The sequence below is a fragment of the Amphibalanus amphitrite genome, unplaced genomic scaffold (genome assembly GCF_019059575.1).
Source record: "Amphibalanus amphitrite isolate SeventyFive unplaced genomic scaffold, NRLGWU_Aamphi_draft 000395F_arrow, whole genome shotgun sequence".
NCBI classification, from domain to species: domain Eukaryota; kingdom Metazoa; phylum Arthropoda; class Thecostraca; order Balanomorpha; family Balanidae; genus Amphibalanus; species Amphibalanus amphitrite.
In genome coordinates, this window is record NW_024881889.1 from 452,783 (window position 1) to 468,616 (window position 15,834).

General features: G+C 49.9%; 1 protein-coding gene across 1 annotated transcript in view; it reads right to left on the reverse strand.

The window, feature by feature from the left end:
• The window catches only part of LOC122390406 (LON peptidase N-terminal domain and RING finger protein 3-like), a 49,043-nt gene that overhangs the window by 13,809 nt on the left and 19,400 nt on the right, over nt 1–15,834 (reverse strand). The window contains exons 3-5 of the mRNA XM_043383313.1: nt 4,523–4,641; nt 2,708–2,824; nt 438–566 (exon numbers count right to left, since the gene is read on the reverse strand). Of these exons, the coding sequence (XP_043239248.1) occupies nt 438–566; nt 2,708–2,824; nt 4,523–4,641 (365 nt within the window). The remainder of the gene's footprint in view (nt 1–437; nt 567–2,707; nt 2,825–4,522; nt 4,642–15,834) is intronic.

Genomic DNA, 15,834 nt, shown 5'->3' on the forward strand with positions numbered 1-15,834 from the left:
GAACGTCGGTATTGTTCCTCATTAACAACACATCCAGACTGGTTTTTGATTCAACTTTTTTGGATCGATTCAATCATTGATTCATTTGATTTTTGTTTGATTCAATCACCGTTTGACTCTTTCAAAAAATTTGGTGAATCGATTCCTTTTGATTCAGAGAATCATTCACTACAATTTTTTTTTAAGTTCATGAATCTTTTTTTTTATTCAATCAACCCTGATTCCCAATGCGTTTGATTCAATCATGGCTTGTGAATCAAACAATCCTGACGGTGAATCAAACCTTTTTGATTCAACAAATTTTGTTTGATTCAATCCAATCGATTCAATCACAGATGAATCAAACACCAGTCTGAACACATGACATCAAGACTCTGCGCGCCACCGAACGCGCGCGGGACTGCCCGGCGGGACTGCAGTGAGTTCTCGGTTCTTACCGTGCTGCAGTTGCTTGAGTTGCTGTCATCACTGTGCTGTTGTAGCTCCTCGGCATCGGAGCTACGCCGACAGCGCTTTCCGCCGCGACCCTCGGAGGGATGGCGTCGGCGCAGCAACCGCTTCAGCAACTGCGGACAGGAGAGAGATCACAGCTGTGAGGATGTCAGATTATAGATGAAGGCAGGCCACAGTCACAGGTGCAGGACATCTGACACAGGTGATGGCCAACTAATCAGTGAATAGTTAGCGGTCAGATCACAGTGATTACTGAGGACGGGCATCGTTGTAAAAACTGCCACAGCTGCTCACAGGGATCCTCACAGGCTCACAGGTCACGATCAGATCACAGTCCGCACTGTGGGCACTTGGCAGGTAATTATAACCTAGTCACAGTAGCGTGCAGGTTGCCGTCAGTTGCAACTTGTAAGTCAGGCTTTAGTCCCAATCACTGAATGTCACATACAGTGCAGACCGAGGCCCAGGTCATATCGTATTCCCCGACACAGCTCACGACCGTGGAATGCTATGACGCACACGATAAGCGACGGTTAGGTCACGTCCCATCGGGGTCACGCTAGCTGATGCAACGGTGACATCAGACTGCCATCAGACGAACACCAGCCTCATTTTCAATGCACGATCATCTTCCGATGTCGGCGGCCAACATCAGTCACACCCCGGCAGCACATCAGTCTGACGTCATCGCACGGTGACGCGGGCGGCTCGTCGCGTCAGTGGGGGCGAGGCCAGATCGGGCGCGGCCCCCGAGGCATCCAGGGATCTATGTCCGACGCAGCCGGAACCCAAGCTCGATTACATAACCCTGAATTCCGCAGCGTTGGGATCCCGAGGATAAGGTCAGACCGACCCACGGCCTAGTGATGGGCAAATAATATAACACGACATTGGTTTTAAAATCTACACTGCTCAGTAGCGGGACTTGGAAAATGAACTTATCCACGGAAAATACCTATCCTAAAAGTCACTTATCATTGTGGATGAAAGCTGAATACAGAACACCATACGTAACGCAGTCGACCAGTGTGTTTACGTAAGCCTAACATGGTTTGTAAGCGTGATTGATAGCAGAAAAGAACGCTAACGGTTTAACGCTTTTGTGCCTAAGACGCATTATACGTCAACTGATAAATGAAAGGAAAATGCTTCATAAAAAGTGTGTCCTTACAAGTTCGCGGTGTCAAGGCTGCACAGCGCACAGCGCACAGTGCACATTGCACATTGCACAAGGTAGCGCATAAGACCGGAGCGAGGCCACAGGTGACTGGGAGTTATGGAATAGGGTTCCTTACGACGTCCATGCCTAGCTGCCTACATAAAACAACTCCTACCGGACATCTTAGTGAGGCTATAAATAAGTAGTAAAAAGCACTAACAACTGAGCCCAATGACGTGGGCGTAGTAAGGCGGGCGAGATACTCTACAAGACAAAGAGGGGTGATGTAGGGGGGGGGGGGTCGGGCGGCAGAGCCCCGTTTGCCTACCCCGCTTGGGTGGTGCGGGGGCCAGCGCAGAAATCTAGAGGGTGCTGAGCTCGGGGCGGCGTGGGGTGGAAGGCGACCGCACCAGTCACCAGTCGCAGCCCAGAGCTCTGTTCACCACTTCTGCTGTGAGCTGCTGACTACTGCTGACAAAATGCATCGACCAATCAGAAGGCGGGGGCCGGTGGGGGCTAGACAAAGAAAACGAACGGCGTACCCCTGGTGACGTAACCGAACCGCGCAATGCAATGACGCAGCATGGCAGGGGACAGGCATACTTTAGGTTCGTGTCGGCAGGGGCCATGTCGACAAAAGATCCGACCGATTTGATGTAATGTAAGACGGTAAGAAAAATAAGCAAGAAGCGCAGGAGGCAAAGTGTACAAGATCTGTAAGTTCCTTCAAAATCGGGCATCGTAACTGAGAAGAAAAAAAGAAAGCTGTCACCCAGCAGTCAAAAGACATGTCTTGCACCACTTCGTAGTTATATAAAACCCCTTATATAAAACTACCAAAAATGTCCATTTCACTGCCGCAACGGTTGTACGACTAGCGTACGATGAAGGCAGCTCTATTCCGGTACAGCGGTGCTCAGACGACGCTGCCGGCAGCGTCTGTCTGCGCGTGCCGCTAATTTCGCCGGCGGCAGCGGACGGCGCGGGCGGTGAACGGTGCTCCGGCCGGCAGACGGTGCGGGCCGAGGAAGAGGGGGAGGGGCGGGGAGGCAGAGTGCGGAGGGGCGGGGAGGCAGAGTGCGGAGGGACTCTCACCAGGTGCAGCTCATCCAGCGCGGCGGTGGGCTCCAGGGCCGCCCACAGCACGTAGGCCACCAGGGCGTCCTCCAGCCGGCCCAGGCTGTTGAGCGCCGCCGCCTGACGAAAGTAGCCCTGTCGAACAGACAGCAGTAGATGTCAGTACAGCGGCACGGCAGAGTAACGTCCGCCCAGTGTCAGAGAACGTCCAGCCCAGCAGTCAGTCAGTAACTCAGCCAGCTGCCATGGCCCACCCAGCTGTCTCGCACCGTCCACCAGACACCATTCCACCCAGCCGTCAGACACTAACCCGCCCACCCTCCATACGGGACCGCATCTGTCGTCCGCAGTCGCCAGACACAGCCGCCCTGCAGCTGGCAGACCACAGCGCTGCGCGGCGTGGCACACCCGTGTCCGGGTGACACCCATCCGCCCCCGGCGGCCGAGGCTAACGCCCAGCCACCGCGAACGCACCAGTTTTCACACTTCACCACCGTCACACAGGGTATCTGGCAGTCACGGCGATGGTCTCTCTGATTAGTTCCCCAATCTTTTTAGAATCACGTGTTCCCAAAACTTGCAGCCCGGAAGCAGGAATGTATGAAAACGGAGCAGCAAAACGAAATTTTTTGTTCACTATCAAAAGCTGAATTCGCTGGCACTATGAAGCCAAAGCATGACTTCCAATGTAACCAAGGCTTAATATTGATGAAACAGCGTTGTTTCGTGCCACAAAGCAATGAGTATATGACATTCCACACCCATATGATACACGCGAGTGACTAGACAGCAGACAATGCCCAGACTGAGCTAAAAAAAAAAAAATAGCAAGGCACAAAGTGCGCAGTCAGCAAACCCGGAATGTCTCGTTCTGTGGTTATCGTCGTCATCTCATGCTTAGTGTATATAGAATGTGACGCACAAAATTGTCTGACAGGCGCTTATTTTGGCAATAAAAATATCGCGCATGACATAGGAATCTCGTACAGAAAACGGACGCTGACCAAACCAAATGACATAAAAGTAATGACACACAACTTTAGCACACTTCAAAGAGATTATAGGACTGGCTGGCACTGAGCCGCACATCCTCAAATGGGATAAATTGAGCAGGCTCATGCCAATTCTGTCATTTTCAGTAGTGCATCCGCCCACTATCATGGTGCTTTGAAACAATCTTCGCGGCATCTCCTACCGCCCACCTCAGTCTGCGCCTACCCGAGAATTACATAACGCAAATGCCAGCAAACTAATAAAACGCCCTCTGCTCCAGTAAGGAGCCATTTACTGAATGGGCGCTCATAGCAATTTGACTCGCTGCAGCGGGTCCCATTTCCTGAGCAATCAGTCGCCGTGGGCGCTAGTCGGGGCGCCCGAGGACTTGGTAACGGACGTCCCCTGGAAACTGACGACCTGAGCCGGAATGGCGGCCGAGAACTGGAGCAATATCACGGAATGGTGATGAGCGGAGGAAGTGACCTTTACCCATATTCACGGCTCATTTCACCAGTCATTTTACACATCTCAGTTGCTTTCATTAGTGGCATTAGGGCGTGAAGCAGTGTTTCGACACCTTTAAAATCTCACTAGTAATGCAAATATTTGAACACATGGGTTTGTTGAAGTCACATGAGAGGAAATCCATCTCTTGCCAAATAGAAGACATCACATGATACAGACAATCTTATTATAAGAACTCGATTTCAGCACTACCATGTCGCAAAGGCCGGGAGGCATCCTAGTATAAATACCACCATAAGCCTATCCATGGCCACAGTCGCAGTCGGCTTTCATAGCCCGTGCCTCTCGCAGCCCATCCGGGCGCCAACTCACCTTCGCCCAGCAGGGCTGCAACTGGATGGCCGCCTCCGCGTCGCGCAGCGCCTCTGCATTCCGAGACAGCTTGTTGAGCGCATGGCTGCGGTTACTCAGTGTGATGTGGTCTTGAGGTGCTGAAACGAAACAAAACTTCGGTCAGGGTCGGGTCAAATTCGGGGAGGGGTGCTGAACTGAAACAAAACTCCTATCAATGTCGGGAGAAAGGTGGAAAGGCAAGGTCTGGCGAGTGAGGACCGAGTTCACAGAGGGGTCACCAGCAGTTTTAGGCCGGGGGTCTTCAATGTGTAAGGATACGTTTTATGCAACGTATAGAATGCACCTCTCATTAGCACGACAGATGCGCTGTCCTTTGCAGAACCCGTTCAGAGCGACGCATTACGTTCGCCAATAATCGTAGATCGTAGCTTCACTGGCAGTATCGCATTGGAAACTAAGTAGTACGCAGCAAACCCCTTACATTTTACGCTCCCGTACTTTTCCAACCAAGCACACAGTTACGCAAGAGGAGATCACATAACCATCTTACATAATGTGGGGCAGAATATAGCAGCGGCTGGGGTGTTCAGCGTGGACTGAGTTCCAAAAGACTTCAGCTCACTGCTTCCCGATAGGAACAAGGCGGTATGCATGGTGCTTGGAAGCTAGAGTTGTAGCAAACTATGCGTTTCTCTTTATCCCTTGCAATGCACTGTTGTCCGTCTGAGTGCGTTAAACAAGCATGAATGACAAACAGGCAGCGCACACCTCATACGTGCGCACTACGGTCCTTGAATTTGCGATCCGGATGTTACTTTCTAAAAACAGACATTCGACATAAATTTAATAGAATGTGTGGATAAAAGCATCAGCTGACGCGAAATCTTTTGAAATGTAAACCCAGCCTAAAAGCAGCTGAGAACCTACCCAGCTGAACTTACTCAGCTGAGAAGCTGAGTAATATGTTTCCGGTTAGCTATGACTTAGCTAAGAATGGCGTCTAGTCCTCTGCTCAAGGCGGAAGACTGGGTACCGCACTTTTCATCGTTAGTAGATCAATCACAATCATGTTCTGTTCACCTAACATATCTCGCTCTCGAGCAGAACCAAAAGTCTTCATGAACATTACACAACCTGACAATGGATAGCTTGAAACATAAGCGCCGAAGCCGTGAGAAATGACGGGAAAAGGCCAATATTTTTCCCAAAAACTCATTCACACCATCTCTGAAGCATCATAGTTACGTGATAAAAAGACAAAAAAGCAAAAAACAGGTGCACAGAAATGGTTGCATGATTATATTTATAATGCAGTAATTATACATGCAGTGGAAACGGTCCAGCTAATCAGTGTCTTTAAGGACCATTACATAAACAAATAAAAATGCCGAAACATAAAGCAGCCCAACATGGAAGCGGAAGCAAAAGCTTATTTTGAGCGTCACACTTGCCAGTGGCCAGCCCCGGCACTGCTATGACGGTGGGTGAGACACCCCTGTCGCCTGAAGCTGACCGCCCCCAGTCTCCTGTCTCGGTCCACACGTCTGGACAGCTCGGAGGTGTGTGCTATGGGACAGCACGGTCCGCCCCGGCCGCCCGGTCGTCCCAGAGGCCCTCCCGGGAGGCCCTGCAAGCGCCCGTCAGAGTTATATAACGGCCGGCGGCGGCGGGCGCCTCTCCGCGCGGACGGCCCGGCCCGCCGGTATTGAGCTGTTTTGGCTGCCAGCGAACACCTGTAGCCCCCGTACCGCCAAGGGCGTGGTCCAACGGCGAGGCTCCTCGTCGGCTAAAACCGCCCGGTCGGAAAGGTGATGAGTGCTCAGATAGTAGTCCAGTAGGTCGGCCGGTTATTGCAGCGCAGAACAGCGCGTCAGCGTCCCTGTGCAGGGGCGTCGCGGCGACCGATATAGCACGAAAATGTGCGGGGGCACGTCAGAGGTCGGCGGTGAGCGCTAAATCCGGACATTACCGAAATGTCAGGCACGAACCAGCTTCACGCGTGCAGAGTATGTATGTTGAGCGACAGCTGTCGCCCCGGTACGCAGCAGAGCTAACAGCCTGAGCCAGTCCAGGGCTCACGACTCGGCCGCCGTGCAGTGGGGAGCGCGGCCGGTCGGCGTAGGTACCGAGAACCCCACTCGGCGCCGCCCTCCAGCCGTCGCCGGGCCCCGGGGCGGCGTGCGCCGGTGCCGTCGGCGTTCATCGATCCTGCCGGCTCGGCCGAGTCCCCGACGCGCCGGTCCGAGGCTGCCGACCGGCCCGGGCCTTCCCGGTGGCCTGAATTACATCAGGTCGGCCCGGCGACAGCCCGCGGCGGCACGAAGCGTTCACCGACGCCGGTCAAGGGACGCCGTCGACCTCGAGGCCAACGCGCCGTGAACGCGGCCGGTAGATAGAGCAGGCTGTCGACCCGTGATTGGTCGTTTTCACCGCGGGGGCCGGAGCCGCGGCAGCTTCGTGCACAAACTGCACTGTACTCGAGGGTATTCGAGTACGTGCCCAATGCCTCTCCCTGTCGAGTGGCAGGTGGGCCTCGCGGAGGATCAACGGACTTGATCTACGATAGCAAATGTCCGGGGCTGTTATGTAATTAAGGTGAACGGGAGACTGCCGCGGGCCCGCGGAAGGAAGCTCACTGAACATTCACGAGTACGAGGCACGTCTCGAGAAGTGAATTTTTAACAGCAGTAGGAATATTCCTGTCAGAAACCACGAAAGAGACCTTTTTCTTCCTGGTTCTACAACGGATTGTGGTTGCGAACGGTTTCTGAATATCACACCTGTGCCCGATGGCCTTGCAATTTGCAATTAATCTGGTGATAGCTACATTAAGGAAATAATTTAATTTTTATTAAAACAGAAGCCGAATGCGAAAATGGGTAAACAGCGTTAAAGGAAATAGTTCACTTTCCTGAAATTAGTATTTTGCTATGGATTTATGTTTTTTTATGCTCAAAATGATCAGAAAATAAAACAAAACGTTTTTGTAAAAAGGATTATTTTCTATATTTTAGTATAAGAAGAACTATATTCTATATATAATAATGTTTGACGCGGAAGCTTATTACGCGTTCACCAATCATATTGCGTAGGACAAACCCATCGGCTGTAAGCAGCATTCTGATTGGCTGACGATGACGTGACTGCATTCCTCAGCAAGGCACGCATTCCTCTGCAAGGCACTCTTTTCGGAACGAAAAATGGAATATCTTCGTCTAGGGTGATCGTTGGGCCGTAAAAGCTTCTGATTTGTGCTAGTCTCAGCGCAAGCAACAAAACTGCTATTCCAGTTCCAAACCCCATGTTAAAAGTGAACTATTTCCTTTAAAGGGATTATCAGGGTTTAAAAATTGAAAGGAATCGGCATAAATTTCCAATCAATGAACTCCCCAGACTCTGCCGATTCTAAAGATATGCATAAAATGTAAATCGGTACCAAAATTTGCGAGATATAGCCGTTTCAAAATTGACAAAATTGTACTTACTCACGCAAAACAAGTACTTGGGCGGCCAAGTTGGCCCATCGCTAAAATGTAAACAAAGAGCAGCCTTGGGAAATTTCGCCAAGGCCGCCGCACCGCACTGGCGATTTCCACAAGACGGGCCTTGTCTGTTTTGTTTTTGTCTGTTGTTTTTAGGGCCTTGCAACAAGATTTCAGTGCTTGGCATTGGATTTGGATATTAACAAATTGAAGATTTACTTTTCAATAAGACAGCAAGAGTTATCAACATTGCCAAAGTTATTATTTGGGTGTGATTTGAATAGCTTGTTTGCTGATCATCAAAATATTGATGTTAATATCATTTAAATGGCAACAATTTTCAAGGTTAATTTTGAGTGTTTTATTTCAATAAATTGAAATGTAAGTGCATCAGGCTGCAGGCACAAGAGCTAAGTTTGAATCTGATTATTTTGTCAAGAGTGGTGAATCTAATGTAACGTCTTGCGAGAAAGCTTACCTGAGTGACTGAAGAAGGCGCTACAGTTTTTCAAGATCTATGTTGATCTGTTTTTCGAACAACAGGTCTTACAACATGATGTTGTGACATGACCTCTGTGCCCTGTACGTCTCCCCTGCTAGTGCTGCTGCAGCAGAGCCCCGCCTTCAACTATAGTTTGTTATGGGTGGGCTCTCCGTGAACATCTTGGTGCGTTTCTACATATTGTTGCTGTGAAAGGACTGTACATGAAAAAATATGTAACTTGTATGTTTTTTATTGCCCTGGTACCTACTTAATGTATATTTTTGTTGTTTATGAGTGATAAATAAATATATTTTGAGGAAAATTGAGGCATTTCAGTTTTAGTTTGTGGAACAGAACAGAAGAAGCTGTTGAGTGCAGATCATGCTTCAATTGAGAGAATCATCCTCAGTTATCTACATATAAGCATACTTTGTAAGCTCCTTGCATTTTGCCAGCTTCTACTTGCTAGTCAAAGTTGTAAGAAGGGTTAGGGAGAACAATTGGTACACATGCCACCATGTGCAATCACCAAACGAATGAACGTGAGGGCCAAGTCCTTCACACAGCATGGATACTTATTGGTACTGCACTAATGTATAATGTTCATTATGTTCATATTAGCAACTCACCCAGGCAGCCTGCCTTGTGGTATTTCTGAGTTTAAGATTTTGTAAGACACACTAATCAATAAGGTAAATTATATTGATATGTATGGATGAACAATGTGCAAAGGGGTCGCACGTGCCTGCTCAGTGCTCAGCCATGGATGCACGTTCCTTCTCAACAATGGGCGTGCTTGCAGACATCTCCATGGACGAGCAATGTGCAAGGGGGGGGCGTGCCTCCGCGGCCGCCTGTTGGCTCAGCCGCTGCTGCTGCTTGGCGCCGCTGCTGAGCGCTGCCGGAGACGCCGCTCGCTGCCGGAGCTGCCGGAACAGTCACCGGAGCTGCCGCCCGCTGCCGGAGCTGCGGGAGCCGGGCCCGCCGCCCATCTGTCAGGACCGCCGACGGCAGCACGCCCGTCTGTCATGGTCTGTCAGTGCCGGCAGTGGACGCGCGCGGGTGCGGGCCGGGTACGGACGCGCGCGGGTGCGGGCCGGGTACGGACGCGCGCGGGTGCGCGCCAGGTACGGGTGCGCGCCGGCTATGGACGCGCGCGCGCTTGCGTGCCGACGATGGGCGCGCGCGCGCGCTTGCGTACCGACGATGGGCGCGCGCGCGTGTATGCCGACCATGGCTGCCGCCCGCTGCCGGAGCTGCGGGAGCCGGGCCCGCCGCCCATCTGTCAGGACCGCCGACGGCAGCACGCCCGTCGGTCAGGGTCTGTCAGTGCCGGCTGTGGACGCGCGCGGGTGCGCGCCGGGTACGGACGCGGCGTTTTCGCCGGGTAAGGACGCGGCGCGCGCGCCGGCTATGGACGCGCGCGCGCTTGCGTGCCGACGATGGGCGCGCGCGCGTGCATGCCGGCCATGGCCGCGCTCGTGCGCCCCAGCCATGGACGCGCGCTAATGCGCGCCGGCGATTGGCACGCAAGTGCCTGCTCGGCAATGGATGAGCGACGACCGTGCCTTCTCGGAAATGAGTATACATGCAGACATCTTCATGGATGGACGCTTTCAATATGTTCAATGTGTTGAGACGGATCTGAGTAAATTGAAGAGAAACTAGGATAGTTTTAGTCCTGCTCAACTGGTTCTGCCAATAAGTACAAACACCACCTTGCTGCCAACTGCTTACCAAATACCGCATCTGTTGTACCCTTGCATGATGCATATGTACATACAGAAACAATTACAGTCTGTTGAAATCTGAAAACATGCACTGCTGAGCACTGTGGATGAATCTGTATGAACCGTGTGGCCCAGCGAAACCTTCTGCCCCAGGTTATAATTGACAGTGAATTAGGAATAAATCCTTGCGAAGAGAAAATAGATGATTGTGCCTTAGATGAGCATAATGAAGAAGCGTTCCTGAAGTTGAGTTAGTGGCTTTCCATCATCCATGCCAGATGGCCAAAACACACCATTTCAATACTGTCCCAAAAATATATTTCAAAACACTTATTGCATGGCTATACACACCAGCTTACTCGGTCACCACACTCAAACCAAGGCCATATAAGGGTAGTAGTATAGCAGGCGTCACACTTGTTTTGTGTGACACCTGCTTTATGACTACCCATACAAGTAGACTCAAACACAGTCTACTGATACAAACGTCACTGGTCTCAAGTCTGTGCTCAATGCACCAGCTGTACACTACTCACAATACGTAAGGACTCAACGTCAGCCACCAATTTTCTACATCAAATTCACATTAGGTTTTCAAAGTAACAATGTATGTGCCACTTCTGTACTTTGTGCTACAAACACAGAATAAATGATATCAGTCAGCAATGCATTGCTCATTGTCAGCCAAAGTCTGCAAAGTCAGTCTACAGGCTTTGCAAGTAAGTGCAAAGTCTGCGGAGATCAGTTGCTTTACACACCACCAATATCATGCTGCAATGTGCTCAAAACATGCCCATACACCAACAACAAAGCACAACCATGAAGCACCACTGATAACACTTAACCTCAAAGCACACAACATGATAATTTATTTATTTTGAGTACCTACAGAAACAGAATGTCTCAAGGCCACTCGTGCTCACTCCGAAATCTGCCAGTCGCTCAGCCTTGAACATTGACATTATTTCATCTTAAATCAATTTTCTTCACTTGATCAAAGTTGATCTGCGTCATACATCTTACAACGGATGTCTCGAATTATTGGTAACGTTCAGCGCTTAGCATTAACATTACAAATGATAGGTAACTTTGATTCAACGTTCCATCCAAGCTTCTTCATTGCTGGAGCTATATCACTTTCAAGTTTAATTACTTGAACTAAGACATTCTTGAATTACACTCGGGATGAGCTTAGTTTGAAAGCACACAACACAATTTTTTAATTATTTTGATAACCCACAGGATATCTAGAAGCTACACGCACTGGCTACAAAGCCCACAAGTCAAAGTCTTGAACATTCAAATATGAATAGGAACAGCTTTGTTTCGCACAGATTTCGCACATGGCGGGATGGCGCCATTCCGTCCAACTCATACAGCCTCAGAAATTACAACAACACACTCAACTTACGGAATATCCGTCAAACAAATCTTATTTACGACGACGCGAGCCAATGCTAACAACGCTTGCCAGTTGCGCTAGAGATATTGGAGTGGAGACGTCAGAGAAAAAAAGTCATTAGATTTCTCCCATTTCCCCACGTAACGTTGAACGGCCGTTGCGGCCTTATCTGGTATGCGACGGCCTTATCTGGCATAAAAAATGTCTCTAGAAGTCTCTAGCTAGTGTTAAGCCTATGGACTTATAGGGAAATGTATCCGAGTACTTGGTACTGCCTCCTCCAGGTACTGGCTGGCAGACGGATCAACTTTGGAGGCCCACCATTTGGAAATTAGGCAATTTTGAGACGAATGACTTCGGATTGGGGCCTCAGCCACCTTCTTCTACACGTTTCACTGAGTAACTCCGAAATTTCGGAAAAAAACCCTGATAATACCTTTAAGTATTTGGTGCGCTATGGATATACCTAAACACTTGGAAAAACTCGCATATTTGCATCCGTACATAGTCGGGCTGCAGTACACTGCATGATTAATGAGGAATAATAAATCGTGCTCATCATTAAGCAAACATGGTGTCCACCTCTCTGCTCGTTTTATTTATTTCATGACTTCTGCAGCCAGAGACTAACTACAAACACGTCCGAACATCATAACGAGGATTCTGTCGTGTCACTGCCTGCATTTTCGTGATATAAACAAAAATTCGGGGCGGACAGAACCCGCCTACTGTTCGAGCAAAACGACAGCGGTTCAGAGAACTTGGAACAAACCTGTTTCCGTGCATTGCTATAAATATGAACTGCATACCGTTGTTAACAAGCCACAAACAAATATACAAAATAATAATGCAGCAACTTTTTGTTTGTAAGCCCCAATCTCAACACGAAATCGGCACACGAGGTAATATGATTCCAGAGAATATGATCACAAGATCCGGTCCGGTTTAACCGCAGGCGGGCCAACATTTCAGGTGCGTGCGTACAGAATAAGATCTGGAGGCAGCCGACAAGAAGGAGCGCACCAAAAACGGAAACGCCGTTCGGCAGACGCACGCAACATTTGGGAAGTGCGATCATGCTCCATCATTTTTAACTCGCGACAGCGTACTCTGCGTTACGTCAGCAACCAAAAGCTGTCAAATTGCTGTCCAAACCGGACGTCAGACGGTGATGGGCCCGCGTAACCCTGTCCCCAACCACCATACACGCTCGCGCCCATGACCGCAGACACCCTATGACGTCACGGTGCGACCTTCACTACACACTTGACCCGTGCCACGCGCGGTGACATTAGTGTGCGGTGCAAACATGGCCCTCGTGCGTCATCGGAAAGATAGCCGTCTAAACAAACCGAAACGGTCCACACCGACATCGGTTCAGTTCTGCAGCCGGGTCGGGCAAGGGTCAAATGCCGTATAATGTGGCTAAATCAATCTAAAAGCAACATATTCGAGCAGCGTCATGCAAGTGCATGCAAATAAAAAAAAAACATTTTTTCAGGATGACCATGTTCCAAACAGTCCCATCCGCTTTAGACAATCTGTGTCGTTCCGTTCGGTTTGTCACCCATGGTGACACGTCTTTGCGTTAAAACTGTGCGAGTTTAAACACCTACGAGCGCAGCTCGTCAAAAATAATCTACAGTTTGACAACAGACTCGCGTCAGTTACCCTCCCCCTCGTCCCGTAATCTCATGGTTACGTCACAGCCACGTAGTCTCCCAGGCACGCGCAGTGTCAGCGCTGCCCGGCGGCGGCGGCGGCGGGCCGAACCCTGGCCGTCGCCCGTCGGCGGGCCCGCCGCTACACGTGAGGCCCGGTCACGTGCAGCGGCCAACGCGCCGGCCCGCCCGGCCAGCTTCACGTGTTTCGGCGGCGGCGGCGGCGGCGGGAACTGAGCCATACAATCGCGGGCGGTACGGTCGGCGGGGCGGGCCGCGGGCACGGCTGGCAGGGTGGTGACCGCCGCCCGGCTGCCCGCAAGGCCAAACGGATGGCACCGCGGCGCGGTCGAATTTCAACGGTCGCGTAACACGCTAAACAAACTGTTGCGCGCTGCTATGTGCGTAAATTATACATGGCGTAATGACGGAGGGGTTGCATAGAGATCGCAATTCTGCATGGGCGGATTCAATATTGCAAATTCAGCAAACGAGTGGGAAGTCATGATGACAGAACATCCGCATTCCGCGGTACGATATCCGCATGTGTTCGGAATGAGGTGACCGAACTTCGGGCGATGACGGTGCAAGGATGACGATCAGGACTCCTGCGCGCCAGATCAGTGTTGAGTTTAATCGATCAATCTTGCGCGTCTTCAGAGGGATTCTAGAAACGGCGCAAGTCAAAATTCATCAAATCTGTGCTTTTTCGACTTAATCATAACGCATGAAACAACGTATGCGGCATGACTTAATGGTTTATTTCTCAGCGTGTTTCATGGTCACTAGCATGTAAGAAAACGTTATTTACTAATGTAATAATAAATATAAGTCGCACTTATCACTACCCATGACTTGCATTTTACGACGAGAGACACGGTCGCTGAGGAACTTTCAAATCCCCGTTATGTAACGTTCGCCGTAGTGTCTACCGGTAGGGAAAGAACTGCGTCAGGCCGTTCCCAATGACCCCATGGCAGCTGAGCTTTTCGTCGTCATGACCGAGTTGACCGGGTACGAACTTCGTCGCACTTGCCATGAGGATTATCCCCGCCCGCACATGCGAAAATCTACATGGGCCATGGTTGCCAACCACGCTCCGTATCCATCGGAATCAGTCCGAATCAAATCTGCAGGACTCTGCAACAAAGCCATTAGATTATTTTGGATATTGTTAGTCCAACGACGCCCAAATTAATCCACTGTGGTGCTATTTCAATCCTCCCGGGTAAAGTCAAAGTAAAACTGTTGCTGTTCCCGGCCTCAGAAGACAAGGATTTCATATTTGTTCGAATGTATTTAGCGAATGCAGGTATAGCTATAGTTACTCTTTGTCCTACTAACTGCACACATAATGTTATATGCATGCCCTGTCAAAGCAACCCAGGTCTGGTCAATATCGCGTGCGTTTGAATGTGCGAAAATGCGACTATATCTACGCTAACAGAAAATAAAATATTATTTGCTTAACCGCTGGCCAACCCTATGACAAGCAAAGCACCCGTCAAAAAGGTCAAGCAGCTCACTTCAGCCACTTCATCTGCACTCGCGCAGCACACCGAAGGTCAAAGGCCCACTCCGATTGAAATTATACGTTCACATGCAATTGCATAAAAAGCGGTCAAAAACGCGTAGTCGTTACAACGTTAAACGATTAATGGATTTTGACATTCGTTATTTCCAGTTTGCAAATGCTTAAAATAGCAAAGCTTGATGAAATCGTGAGTTTCGGCACGCTTTCACTGTCAGGTATATGCTATGAATTGCACAACCCGCCACCGGTCATACGACCAGTGAGGCTATTTATAGCGTGAGGGAAACTACCCCGCATTGCAACGCAGCCCGCATTAGCCTGAAAAGACCTGATCGCACGGAATAAGGCCTTTGTCGCCAGGGCCACGTCCCTAAGAAGGCTTTCGAGAATAGCGTGAGGACAGAGGATAAGAGATACGCAAATGGACGACGCAGAGAATGGAGAAACTTTCTGCCGTTTGATATTGCGAGCAAACAGGTTTACGCGTCATAAGCTGACAAATCAATTTTACTGTGAGCCGGAACGCTCTAACAACAAGTAGCATTTGCAAGATCCCTCACTTGTAGTTGAACAGTTATTATGCTAGTGAATGTGTTTACTGTTTACTTTGTCTTACCTAGCAAAGGTGACCCCTTTTTCCCCGCACGTCTGAAGCAAGTTCCGTTCACCACGACCCCTCAACATCTTATTTGCCCATTTCGCCAAAGTTGATTTTGCATATGAAGTAAGGAAAGATTATGCCAACCGAAAATCAGCTTCAAGCCAGATACTTGTATGATAAGCAATGCCACCCAACACTGCTGACAGTTAGCTGCAATTAGAACAAACGCCCTTCACGGTGGGCGCTTCACATTAGTAGTTGAGCTAGTTTCTGGGGATTTACTACAGCCATTACCGCCCTATCTTACCCGCAGCTGGACAATTACGGCTAACGTATCGCTCCGCTGCATCCCACGCTCACTAAGCCTACTGTGCGTACCGCGAGGGGGATCGTGACGTCAGTAACCGGGGGAATCGACCGATAAACAACAAACACG